This window comes from Pan troglodytes, chromosome 1, assembly GCF_028858775.2.
Source record: "Pan troglodytes isolate AG18354 chromosome 1, NHGRI_mPanTro3-v2.0_pri, whole genome shotgun sequence".
NCBI lineage: Eukaryota > Metazoa > Chordata > Mammalia > Primates > Hominidae > Pan > Pan troglodytes.
Genome location: NC_072398.2, coordinates 184,909,559 through 184,924,017, shown reverse-complemented (window position 1 = coordinate 184,924,017; position 14,459 = coordinate 184,909,559). Strand labels below are relative to the sequence as shown.

The following is a 14,459-nucleotide window of genomic DNA, read 5'->3' as shown; positions in this document are numbered from 1 at the left end:
TGGAAGTTTCAAGGGCTGTTCAACACCTGAGTACTCTTCTCTCTTGACCCCCACTCTGCCCCCAGCCCACCCCTTCATAGCATGAAGACAAAAAATTACTTTATTGCAATGTCTTTATTGCATTACTGGAGCAAGTTGGCCAGACTGTCCCCTCTTGGGGAAGGTATTAAACAAAAAGACCAATAAGTATCTCCTCTCGCCTTTCCCCCTACCCTCCCCAACAATTGCACAGCAATGTCTGAACACATCTGGTGACAAGAACAATTTGTAAAGTGGTCTAGCAACTACATTATGAACTGTCCCATCACAAGACATACAGTTGGCTTTCTTGTGAGTCAGATATTTTTACGTAAACTACACAAATTTTCTTGGACACATCAAAGACAACAGAATAGATTTTTCACAAGTAACGGCACCAAAGTCACATGCTGGAATTTGTAAGGAAACGAGGTTGTTTGCCACAGGTGGCTGGAGCTAAAGCAGGGTTCAGCAGTTGGCAGCAGAGGGCCCAAGCAGGCCCCCTATCTGGACCCTCTGGTTTCTGAGGCCACTGAAGCCTCACAGAGGCCTACTCTGGGTTCTTAAATAGCAGCAGAGACCACCTTAGAAAACAGGAATTGCCCAGGTGCAATTCTCAGTTTAAGAGAACACATGGGGCTGATTACTTGTAGCAAAAAAGAGGAGACCCGTGGAAGACACCACATTGGCTCTCAAAGCTTCTTCAAAGCACATGAGGCCTAAATAAGTGGAGGTCCCATCAAGGCTTGGAGAGGGAGTGAAAGTGTTGGGAGGGCCTCCTTCTTGGCCAGATCAGTGGTAAGGATGCAGGCAGTCTATCCAGGCCCGAATCATGGCGTGCCATCTAAGGCCAGGTGGAGACAGCACTGTTCTGTGATGAAAGCTTCACCTGGAAACGATGGGCCTAGTATCTGTGTCCAGCCAGCCCCAAGCTGCTTGCATGTCAGTAGCTGGGTTCTCTAGCCAGGGGTATAATGAACCCCTCTGATCTTGGTCTCTCTTTGCCCTCTGCCTCATTGAAACTGCAGTTAAGATGCCAAGACAGACAGTCCCAGGGTCCAGATCATGGGACAGGACATGGCACTAGACTGTCATGAAGGAGGCCAAGACCTGCTCCCAAGTCATGGGCGTAGAGAAGCACCTTGCTACCCTCTCCCCCTCTACACACCAGGCCCAGTGGGTAGTAGACTGGTCCCTATGCCATTTCCACAGGCTCAGGGTCAAGCAAGTCATGTGGCAACTGGTCAGAAAAGATAGTGTCAAACCTCTCAAATGACCCCTGGGTCTTAGATCCCACAAAACAATGAATTCAAGAATGAAAAAAAAAATGAAGGAATGTAGGACTGAAAAAAAGCAGCTCTTCTCCACAAGCCAGCCCAAGTGTAGATAAAGATGGTACTTGGTCTCTCCCTGAACACCGTTGGTGTCTGCCCAACAAGGAGCAGACACATTACTGAATACTACAGGCATGTATCTGTATTTCCATTTTGGTTTAAAAGACACTCAGAACACACTGAAATTTTAGTACCAGATGGGAGGGATTCCTTGCACGTAATCTTGAGCATCCACCTGCTTCAGCAGGTTCAACACCAGGTGCAAAGCCATCCAGGTGTGCCCAACAGCAATTAGCTTGGTATTATTCAGTAAAACTTTCAGTTAAGATTTCAATCGACAGTTTGGGGAAGGGATGTGCTGGCTATTAGTTAAATGACTTTAGAGGGGGGTTCATTTGTCTCTGTCTCACCCAATCCTGAAACTGCAGTGTAACCAAGAAAAAGCCAAAGAGAAGCACTTCCCTTCCTATCCTCGTCACTAGTAACTGGAGGTTTTTCCAAAATTAAAAATCTATGTCTACATCATGGTCCATATTTTAGACCCTGTCATGGAAATAAGTGCTCAGGTAAACTAATATTTTTCTTTCACCCCCAGAACTAGAGCTTTCCTAGCTGTAAGCCTTATAAACCAAGACGCAGGTACTGGCTTCTCTAGCTCAGCCAGGATGCCTGACTGCACAGCTTTGGGTTCAAACAGCTGACTCACTCTGAGCCTATTATGGTCCCAGGACTGGCTCAGAGGCAGCTGGACTCTATTTGTCAAATGAGTGTTGACTGATGGGTGTGGGGCATGATGGGGGCAGGAATAGATGCCTGCCCCCACTCCATTTGCCTAGCTTCACTCAGCTGGAAGGCTTAAGCCACATGGAGCAGAAGATTCCTGGCCTAAAATCAAGGCCACTGGAGCATGAGGGCAGACTGCACATAGCCTTAATGGCAGGATCACAAAAAAAAGCAAAGAGAAAAGCTTCCAGATGGCTTCTACTAACAGTCTAAACACTAAGCCATCTTCTCTCCCTGCAAAAGCTTCAGAAACCACTGTATGGAAGCACATGTGTAATGTGGTGTGACTCTCACCCTGGACCACAGGGCCCCTGGGTCTGTGATTTACTGAGGCACCTGACCACAATCTGACTCCCCTCCTTAGCAACCTATAGCTCCCAAAACCCCATCCAGCAAAGGAGGGAGAGATGAAGGGAAATTAAACCATGTTTACTATTTCTGCAGGGCCTTTAAACTTGGGGAAGCACATATAATAATGTTGTTCTATATTGTTATTTGGTATATCAAGCCATCTAAAAGCACTGGATTGCACCTTTTCTTTACTCATACAAACAAGTTACAAAGGTTTCAAACAACAGATCATTCTTTAGGCTAAGGAAACACCATACAAGCACCGACTTCATTTTATGATTCAAAGCTCACCATCCCCACAAAAAGAATGCTATTCCTCATCTCAGAGAAACAGGCAGGAAGGACAGAAGGGGTTAGTTACAGTGATCAATTTTAGTGTTTGCTAAAACTCACAAATTCTAGTCTTTTTATGTTCAAGTTTTGGTACAGAAGTATACATTCAACTACGAGTGCCACGTTTTCCCATCAAACATTGGTCTGGCAACAAACTGTTTTGTTGGCTTCTGAACATAATACTTCTTCAGAGGGAGGGGCTGGTGAGATGCTGAAGCCTAAATTATGTTGGTAAGAAACAAAGTACCTTCAGTTGAAGGTTTTTTTTTATCATCTTGGCTTAGATTATTTAAATGAAATCCCAAGCCTCCCCATTTTCCTTTGGTTGTCTTTTTCATCAAATCCCATTCTATCACAAAACCTAAACAGCCTTCTTTGTGGGGGGAAGAGAGACTGCCAAAGCAAAACACAACTCCCAGCAGAGCCATGCCCCTGCTGCACTCTCAAGAGTTAGATTTAAAAAAGACAAGGCCTCTTCAGAGGCTTCCAAATACAACCCCACCCGCTATAACCATCAAGCCTAATATTCTGTTGAGGGTGCCTGGCTAAACAAAACAAAAACCCCAATGAAATAGACTTTCAAAAAAAACATCTGCTTCCAGCTTAGTATGTCAGTGCAGCGGCATGGCTGAGTCCTAGAGAACCTCAGGCCTCTAATGCCCCCATCCCGGCCGGCTGCTGCTCGGCCTCTCCACTTCACATTCACAAAATCACTTCTTGTGCAAAACAAGCAGTCTATGTAGAAAGAATGCCCTCATCGTAGTCTAATAAAAACTGTAGGAAAAAATGCCAGAGAACCACCTCTCTTCCCACTTCCTCTTTATCTGCAAAGCGAGGGCATCTGTGCATGAACAGGGTAGGCAAGCCTGACGTTGAGGGAGTCGTTGTGCTGAACCAAGGATGTCTGCTGGTAATGGAGCACTAGCTCCTTCAGAGAGCTGTACAGGTTGTAGGGCTCTGCAAAGCCATAGCCCCGAGCAGTGCTGTAGATCACACAGTGCTTCACTTCCCCATCGGCCCTGCAATGACAAACCACAGAAGAAATGTTAAGGTAGGTAACAATAGATAAAAGGACACTAAATGGCCAGAAGTCTGAGAGCAATTGTTATGCAAACAAGTGTTTTTTGTTAACCAGGCAAAGCTTGTGAAATTGCGTTCCCCCCATTCCCTACAGACTTGGCCATAGATACGGGTGTTAAAACAACCACAAATGTAAGGGTTTATTTCTTTCTTTCTTTTTTTTTTTTTTAGACAGGGTCTCGCTCTATCACGAAAGCTAGGGTCCAGTGGCTTGATTACAGCTCACTGCAGCCTTGAACTCCTGGGCTCAAGTGATCCTCCCACCACAGCTTCCCAAGTAGCCGGGACTACAGGTGTGAGCCACATGCTCAGCTACTTTTTTATTTTTAGTAGAAATGGGGTCTTGCTATGTTGCCCAGGCTGGTCGTGAACTCCTGGGCTCAAGGAATCCTCCTGCCTTAGCCTATCAAAATGCTGGGATTACAGGTGTGAGCCACCACGCCCAGCCAAGGGTAGTTTTTGATTAATCAGTTTATGTAACGACTCCAGCCAGCCAAGTCCTGAACCTACAGGCTGCCACCCAATAACCTGAGTGACAGTGAGCGACTGGGCTTACTGCCTGCCTTCTTTTTATTATTCTTAGAAGATCCTAAGTCTTACAAGAACCATTCTCACCTATATTTCCACTCAGATAACTTCAACAGCCCAAGTGAAGGAGAAATGAAATGTTGCAAGTAGTTCTATCCTTGGATAACAGTAATCCAATGCACTTTTCAACTCCTCCCCCATTTTCTGCCCATAAGACATCCCATTCATCTTTTTGAGGTCCATCTCAGATACCTTTTCCACAAAACCTCCCAATCCGCTCTTTCTCCACTAAAATTAATGCTTCCACATGTGCACAGCCTACTAATGATACTTATTTCACAGTGGTTCTATTCATTGTGGATATTTGGTGAAATGAAAAAAGCCTGGTGCAATAGAAAAATGTGGGTTTTGAAACCAGGTAAACTTGGATTCAAACTCTGACTCCATGATAGAAGTAGAGCACTATGAACAAGATGATCACATAAAGCACTGAGCAGTCTGTTAATATGAATGCCTTTCGTCTATCTTCTCCACCTTGCCCTCTAAGGGCACAATCATTTTGTCACTTTGTTTGCCTTCTGCCACATCCATCAGTAGCATCATCATCATATTAGTAGGTGACATTTACTTCTTATGTCCCTGCACTGTTAAAAGCATATTGTATTACACAGATTAACTCATTTAATCCTCACAAAAACCCTAAAGTAGGCATTATCCTTATTTTACAGATAAGGAAACTGGGCAAAGAAAGATTAAGTAATTTACCCAAAGTTACCCAGCTAGTAAGCAGTAGAGCCAGGAGCTGAACCCAGTATATCTGGCACCATCATAACTCTTTTCTAAGTGTGGCTTTTGTCAGTGAAGATGTTTGCCTTCTTAAAGAATATATTCCACACTCAGGCAAAAATCTGACTGAAGCACAGTTAGTTACCCCCAAAATTTCACTTTCCATTAAAAGGAAAATAGGCTTTTCTCAAAAAAGTCACGATTATCTTATGGAAAACACGCCCACATTTCCTGTCACTACATCAACAGAATAATATGTAATTTAAAATTTTAGATAGAGTTTTCCTTCTGAAGTAGAAACAGTTCTATTTAATCAAGCCTTTCCTAATCTGACACTGGAGACCATACTAGACATATAGGATACTACTAAACAATTAAGTGTTTTTTTTTCTGTTTTTTTTTTTCAATTTAAGATCTCACATTACCTTTCACAGACACCTGAAATCCAACAGCAATACTGCAGGGCCTAATCTACTTACCACGTAAATTAAAACTCCAAGATAATTTCAGATATCATTTCTCATAAAGCTGGGTTTTTTTGTACTAATAGTTATGGTCCGAGCCATGGGTCCTCGTTACTGTACATTAACTAATTTCATCTGAATTTTATGAGGGGTTGATTTTATATTAATTGATGCAAAAGATTTCAAAAGGTTATATCCCCAGAGAAGACTTACACCACAGAGCAAGCATAGCATCCTTTCTTGCTACTCTCACGAATTAAGAATGCACCATCAGGTTTCCCATAAAGCAAGTCCTCTGCTTGTACTCGATTGATATCCTCAACAAACCAGGTTTTCTCATCATAATGGGGCAGGTTTTCATCTTCCTCATTGATAAAATAGTTCCTAAAAATTAAATATTAATATATTATTCTAACAAGTTACTTCTATCTAAAAGCAAATTCATAAATAAAACACTCTTCTAAATCTTTAAACCACAAATGACAAAGCAAAATTGCAATTATTTGGGTGTTAACTTCATTACTTGCTATGGTGCATAAAGCAAAGAATTCATGTTTCATCCAATAAGCTGAAATATGAACATCTGAATAAAAGTGCTTTTACATCCAGATTTTGAGTAGCTATACTCAAAGTAGCTTACACATCCAGATTTTGAGTTCAGAGGCAGGTCTCTGAACTCCAGTGCCTATAGGGTACCTTCAGGCAATTCAATTCAAAAGACAGTCAAAGTTCTAGATTCAATGTCCTCAAGTGACAATGACAACCAATATTTACCACGTATAAACAAGGCGCATGTCTTATATTGATAACAAAGCCCTCTGACAGAAAGGTATAGAGAGAACTTACTCATCAGCATCCTCATTCTTAATTCCCAGCCAGACATTCAGGCGTTTCTGTCTCACTCCTTTGTGATTGAGCCATCTGCCAGAGGAAAGACACCAGTGTCAGTATCCATGCAAACTCTGACTGGACAAACTAGGTATGTCTGAGCCAACTAAACTTCTAGAGTCTAGACACCTCTTGTTTTTCCTAATCCCACAGAATGGGCAAAGACTTCCCAAAATTAGTCTCTCGATTACTTTCTTTCAACTACTATCAAGATGAACTGATCTTTTCCAGAAAAAGGCAGAAACATAGAGGGCTACTTGAAATTAGGCCCTTCACTTTTCATTTTTCTTTTCTGGAGGATGTGCCACCACAAGCACACACATACTCGCACTCACAGTGGGACATTTGTTTCTGAAAACATTAGGTTAGCATGGTGTCACATTTGCAATCTCCACTAAGCCTGAGGACACACTTTCTGTGTGACCTACTGAATTGAGTTGAATATTTTAACTAAAAACTTCAAGATCTATTTTTGCATTTAAGCAGGCCACAAGAAATTCAGGGTGGCAATCTGAGTAATTAATATGAGTGAACTTCATTACCAAGAAAATCATAGTATCCAAGCCGGGCGTGGTGGCTCATGCCTGTAATCCCAGCACTTTGGGAGGCCAAGGCAGGTGGATCACCTGCGGTCAGCAGTTTGAGACCAGCCTGGCCAACATAGTGAAACCCCGTTTCTACTAAAAATACAAAAATTAGCCAAGTGTGGTAGTGCATGCCTGTAATCCCAGCTACTAGGGAGGCTGAGGCAGGAGAATTGCTTGAAACCAGGGGGTGGAGGCTGTAGTGAGCTGAGATTGTACCACTGCCCTCCAGTGTGGGCGACAGAATGAGACTCCATCTCAAAAAAAAAAAAAAAGAAAGAAAGAAAGAAAAGAAAAGAAAAAATCATAGTATCTTAAAATGTGCTAGTATTTTAGATGTAAAATGAGGTAAACCAGCACACTTTGTTCCTTTCAGATGGCCAATAGTCTAAAACTAGGGTGGAGTGGAAAGCATCTTCGTTCATCATTACCCACCAAGCAAGGCTCCTATCATTCAGGTTTCATCATCAACACCATCCCCTCAGGGAGGACTATCCTAACTGTCCCAACTAAGGCAGTCCCCAGTCACTCTCTACACTTTACCTTGTTTTATCATCTTCATAGCACTTAGCTAAAATCCATTATTTTATATTTTTGTTTGTTTGGTTGGTTGGTTGGGGTTTTTTTGAGACGGACTCTCACTCTGTCACCTAGGCTGGAATGCAATGGCACAATCTCGGCTCACTGCAACCTCCATCTCCAGGGTTCAAGCAATTCTCTCACCTCTGCCTCCAGGGTAGCTGGGACTACAGTCACGCGCCACCATGCCCAGCTAATTTTCGTATTTTTAGTACAGACAGGGTTTCACCATGTTGGTCAGGCTGGTCTTGAACTCCTGGCCTCAGGTGATCCGCCCACCTTGGCCTCCCAAAGTGCTGGGATTACAGGCATGAGCCACCGTGCCAGGCCTATTTTATATTTGTATTTGTTTATGTCTGTCTCCCCAATAAAATGTAAGCTGCTGTAATGAAAGGGGTCTGTCCTGTTCATGGCTATGTTGCCAATTATTAAAACAGCACATGCACATAGACATTCAATTGTCAGTAAATATTTGCTGGTGGGCTGCTTTTAACAAAATCTTCACAACTCCAGGATCATCCTGTATCTCTCTCCAGGATCATCCTGTATCTCCCCAAGTATACAAGATAACTTGGCATCACACCTAATTTTAAAGTTCTGTTAGACAGATTTCACAGTCTTTCTCAGTAAGAATTGCCCTTTAGTTAACTTGGATTTCATTTTTTATTCTTAGCAAAACTGGAAAATAGATAATATGTGATCTTGATACAACTGATTTAGTAACAAACCCCCTCCCCCACACCATCGCGTCTGTCATCAAAATATCCAGATGTCCTCCTCCAAGCATTCTTATCACCCAAAGTTTTCTATCCTTAAAGAAACTGACCTTCTCTTTATCAAAGAAATATGCACACTGGGTAAAAAAGTGTGAGTTGAATGAATGCACCACATTTTCTCTTGAATCCCCATTTTCTTTTAACCACCAACCTCTTTAAACTGAGCCTCCCTTTCTGCCACACACAATGTTAGGAACTCATTTCCTAACACTTTCCTAATTGAAAAAAAAAAGAAAAAGAAAAATTGCTTTTGCTCCACCCTCCATTTATGATGGTGCCTACCTTCTGACTTAGGCAACTTTTCCAATCTCCTAAAAGTCCATTTCAAAGACTTATCTAGTTCTGAGTCCTTACAAACCTATTAACAATGCCAGGAGCTGATTAGATTTTAAAAACCATTTTCAAAAACCTCAAATAGCTTTAGTAAATACGTTAATTCACATTTAATGTTATCGAATCATGCACTGATCACAAATAGATGCAATAAATTCTACAGGAAAAATCTGAGGCAAAACATTCAAAGACCTAACATCCAGCTCTGATTCTGTTGGTGTGGTAATTGGGTTGTAAAACCAATTAGATTTTTAGAAAAGATACTATATATACATATTTTTTGGCATGGTCTTGGACCCATCTCTCTTTGGCCCAGCAATCTCTTCTTAAAAAAAAAAAAAAAAGGAAAATACTACTTCCATAGATTAAAAATAGCTGGTGTTAGCATATCTTTTCCTAGCCCTACCCCAGCAAGTAAGGGAAAAAATATGTATTATATAGTGTCCTTTCTAAAGATCTAATTGGTTTTACAGCCCAACTACCACACTTTAAGAAGAGAGTTTGTGTTTCAGTCTAAGACAAAAGGATTAAGCTGGGAAGCCCCTGAGAGAGAAGGACAGGAGAAACGACTTTGAAGCTGACGCCTTCGTCCTGGAAGAAAGCAGAAGCTTAGAGCCTGGCTGAAGTAGAAAACGGGGTGACAGAAAACGGTGCCTCAGGCACAGGGCATCCTGGATGGAGAATGAGGTTTTAAGATGCAGCATCTGTTGGTAGCCAGTGATGAGATTACTGTGAAGGACAGCTTGGAATTTTCTAAAATAGCCAGATGGCAAGACCCAATGATTAGGCAGAGGAGCACCCAATGACAGCAGTCAAGAGGGAGGCACAAAGGACTTTGTGCTCCTCTAATTTTCTGGCACTACTTCAGGATGACATTCTTACATGATCCAAGTGTCAGTCTGTGTAGGAGGTATGAATGATAACAGAGATCAAATATTTTTAATGTAACCAGGCCAGTGGGAGCTTGGAATAAATTTAATTAAAAAAAAAATGAGGAATGCAGCTGGACGCAGTGGTTCATGCCTGTAATCCCAGCACTTTGGGAGGCCAAGGCAGGCGGATCACCTGAGATCAGGAGTTCGAGACCAGGCTGGCTAACATGGTGAAACCCCGTTCCTACTAAAAATACAAAAAATTAGCCAGGCATGGTGGCGCACGCCTGTAATCCCAGCTACTTGGGAGGCTGATGCAGAAGTGCTTGAACCTGGGAGGCAGAGGTTGCAGTGAGCCGAGATCGTGCCATTGCACTCCAGCTTGGGCAACAAGAGTGAAACTCTGTCTCAAAAAAAAAAAAAAAAAAAAATGAGGAATGAAACTTGTCTTCCACCAAATTTTATGGACAGACATATTCTCTACATAAAAACAAAGTGGGATAACATATACAATACTTTAAAAAGAAAAATCACTTTTTAAAAAAATTTAGTTATCAGAAATATATTAAAGAATGAAGCCAGGTGCGGTGGCTCATGCCTGTAATCCCAGCACTTTGGGAGGCTGAGGGAGGTGGATCACCTGAGGTCAGGAGTTCGAGACCAGCCTGGCCAACATGGTGAAACCCCATCTCTACCAAAAATACAAAAATTAGCTGGAGGTGGTGGTATGCAACTATAATCCCAGCTACTCAGGAGGCTGAGGCAAGAGAATTGCTTGAACCCAGGAGGCAGAGGTTGCAGTGAGCCAAGATTGCACCATTGCACTCCAGCTTGGGCAACAAGAGCGAAAATCTGTCTCAAAAAAAGAAAAGAAATGTATTAAAGAATGATTCATTACTTTAAGAAACCCCAATTATCACTACTGGTGTGAATGTAAAATAGTGCAACCACTACACAAACAGTCTGGGCAGTTCTTCAGTGAGACACAGATAATTACCATATGATCCAGGAATTTCACTCCTCAGCATATACCCATGAAAAATGAAAATACACATCCATCCAAAAACCTGTACATAAATGTTCACAGCAGCATTACTGAAATAGCCAAAAAGACAGAAACAACCCAAATGTCCACCAACTGATGATGATTAAACAAAATGTGGTATAACTATACAACAGACTATTATTTGGCCATAAAAAGTAATGAAATACTGACATAGGCTACAACGCAGACAAACTTTGAAAACACCATGCTAAGTGAAAGAAGCGTCACAAAAGAGTACATTTTACATTATTTTCATTCATATGAAATGTCCAGAATAGACAAATCCATAGATACAGAAAGTGGATTAGCGGTTGTTTAGGGCTAAATGAAAGAGGTGATAGGGATGTTAAGTAAACAGTGCAGGGTTTTTTTTAAGGTGATGAAAATGTTCTAAAATATGTGGTGCTGACAAAATACCTGTGAACATACTAAAAACATTGAATAATACACTTTAAATGGGTGAACTTGTATGCGATGTTAACTGTATCTCAATAAAGTTGTAAAAGCAAAAAATAAAACCAGAACACACCACCCTCCACAGAACTTTTTTTTCTTTTTTTTTTAATACAGAGTCTCATTCTGTTGCCCAGGCTAGAGTGCAGTGGGGCGATCTCAGCTCACTGCAACCTCCACCTCCCGGATTCAAGCAATTCTCCTGCCTCAGGCTTCCCACTAGCTGGGATTACAGGCATGCGCCACCATGCCTGACTAATTTTTGTATTTTTAATAGAGACAGGGTTTCACCATGTTGGCCAGGCTGGTCTCGAACTCCTGACCTCAGGTGATCCACCTGCCTCAGCCTCCCAAAGTGCTGGGATTACAGGTGTGAGCCACTGCACCCGGCCACATAGAACTAACTCCTTTATCTGCAAACTCCTCTATATATATATTACTCAAAACTCATCATTTCCCTAAGCAGAATATGCATCAAAAAACCCATCATCATTATGTACCTATATTGTTATGGCCATTATTATTTTAAATTTATGAATTTTGGTTTATGAATACTGTAGTCCCTGCTTATCCATGGGGAATAGTTCCAAGACAACCAAATAGATGCCTGAAACCAGACAGTACTAAACCCTATATATACTGTTTTTTCCTACACATACATACCTGTGATCATTTAATTTATAAATTAAGCATAGTAAGGGATTAACAATAACAAATAATACACTTTGGGAGGCCGAGGCAGGCGGATCACAAGGTCAGGAGATTGAGACCATCCTGGCTAACACAGTGAAACCCCATCTCTACTAAAAAAATTAAAAAATTAGCCAGGCATGGTGGCAGGCGCCTGTAGTCCCAGCTACTCGGGAGGCTGAGGCAGGAGAATGGCGCGAACCCGGGAGGCGGAGCTTGCAGTGAGCTGAGAATGCACCACTGCACTCCAGCCTGAGCGACAGAGTGAGACTCCATCTCAAAAAAAAAATTAAATAAAATAAATAACTAAGAATAAAATAGAACAATTATAACAATATGCTGGAATAAAAGTTATGTGAATGTGGTCTCTCAAAATGTCTTATTGTGCTGTATTCACCTATCTAGACTGTGGCTGACTGGGGATACCAGAAAACACGGAAAGCAAAACCGCAGTAAGCAAAACCATGGACCAAGGGGGACTACAATACCAAAAAAGGTAAATGGTAATCATGAAAGCTAGCCTTAACTCATGAGGAAAAAGAATTGCATATTAACAACAAAATTCCTTGCATATTAACAACAAAATTCCTTTTTTTGAAAAGGAATTTTTAAAAAAATTGATACCTAAGAAATTTTTAATTTATTTATTGAGTTATAATACACATAAAGCACATTAATCTTAAGTGTACTGATAAATTTCTACCTATGTATAAACCCATGGAACCCCACTCATATCAAGATTCGAACATTTCTAGAACCCTTAAAGGCTCCTCATCCCATTTTCCCATCAAAATCCCCACCATAAATAATCACTATTTTTAATTCTATCATCATAGATAGGTTTTACCTATTCTTGAGCTTCCAGTAAATGGAATAATATCATAAAAAATTTTTTTCTATATTTAAGCAATGAAATTCTGTATTTAAACACTCAAGAATATCCTACTAGTAGTACACCAAGCTCTCAGCAGACAATCACATAGAATCCTTGTGGGCTATGGAATGGCCAGTCAAGGAAATGACCACATCCAAAGAGGGCTTAAAGAACTAATGACAGTCTTTAGCTAGGTATCACAGAATTCCACCCTATTCCTTTAAAACAAGACCAGAGAGAGATCATACTCAGTATCATGCAGCAATGCTAATATGAGACACATATTTTACTACCAGTCTTCTTCAGGACCGACTATACAAATTCCAGCATTAGAATAGATCAAACCCACCAAGCCCAGAGACAATTCTCTGTTAGAAACATCAAAGCATGGACCATGGGACACTGAACTATTCTCCTGGAAGCAGCCCTTCCAAAAGAGGTAATGGCTGTCTGTGTCTCCCTACACTTCTGAGTTGTCCTTACTTGTAGGTTATGAATTTGTCATCCATGATGTTATCTAAACTCTTTTATATTTGTTGTTGTTGTTGTGTCACTGTTTTGTTTTTTGTGTGTTTTTTTGGTGTGTATGGTTTTTGTTGTCTTTTTTTGCTGTTGTTTTCTTTCTATCTTCTGTATTTAGTTTATACAACCCATTAAAGAAACTTCCAAGGTCTGGTTTGCCACATGCTATATAGTCTGAATGTTAGTATCTTCCCAAAATTCATAGGTTGAAAATCTAACACTCAAGGTGACGGTATTAGGAGGTGAGGACTTTGGGAGGTGATTAGGTCATAAAGGCAGAGCCCTCATGAATGGAATTAGTGCCCTTATAAAAGAGGCCTGATAGAGACCCCCTAGCTCCTTCTACCAGGACATAGGTAGAAGGCACCATCTATGAACCAGAAAGCAGATCCTCACCCCTCACCAGACACCAAATCTGCCAGTGCCTTGAGTTTGGACTTCCTAGCCTCTAGAACTGTGAGAAATTTCTGGTGTTTACAAACTACCCAATTTATGATTTTTTTTATAGCAGCCTAAACAGACTAAGACACCACACTTATTCACGCCCCTTGGGATGGTATATTCCTTGTATTTCTTATTGCTTTTCAGGGCAAAGAAGGACTTCCATTCATCGTTTTGGTGTATAGCATAGCCTTTTTGAGCCTTTCTTCAGCTTCATGATGTGATCAGAACCACGTGAGCATTCCAAGAGCAGACACACCCTATTTACAGATAAGAGCACCCTCCTTGCCTTGTTTACAAAGCTCTTCAGTATGCTATATACACTTGGCTTGACTTTTGGCCACAATAGCAAACTAAAATGATCTCTTGAGAGAGCTGGTATTAAAAACTACTCAGCATGGTGTAGTTGTAATTGTTTACCCCAAGAAATATCAACTTAGGCTGGGCACAGTGGCTCATGCCTATAATCCCAGTACTTTAGGAGGCCAAGGTGGGTACATCACCTAAGGTCTGGAGCTTAAGACCAGCTTGGTCAACATGGTGAAACCCCATCTCTACTAAAAATACAAAAATTAGCTGAGCATGGTGGTGCATGCCTGTATTCCCAGCTACTCGGAAGGCTGATGTAGGATAATCACTTGAACCCAGGAGGTGGAGGTTGCAGTGGGAGCTGAGATTGTGCCATTGCACTCCAGCCTGGGTGACACAGTGAGACTCCGTCTCAC

The 14,459-nt window shown here is 41.4% G+C and overlaps 1 protein-coding gene across 7 annotated transcripts in view; it reads right to left on the bottom strand.

Moving 5' to 3' along the window:
- Positions 1-95: 95 nt before the first annotated feature.
- Positions 96-14,459, bottom strand: part of PIK3R3 (phosphoinositide-3-kinase regulatory subunit 3) — a 134,741-nt gene continuing 120,377 nt past the window's right edge. For all 7 annotated transcript variants that reach the window (XM_016962119.3, XM_054666549.2, XM_016962128.4 and 4 more), the window contains 3 exons: positions 6,524-6,598; positions 5,891-6,061; positions 96-3,838 (listed from right to left, as the gene is read on the bottom strand). In XM_016962119.3, coding sequence (XP_016817608.1) covers positions 3,640-3,838; positions 5,891-6,061; positions 6,524-6,598 — 445 coding nt within the window. In that variant the 3' untranslated portion in view covers positions 96-3,639. The remainder of the gene's footprint in view (positions 3,839-5,890; positions 6,062-6,523; positions 6,599-14,459) is intronic.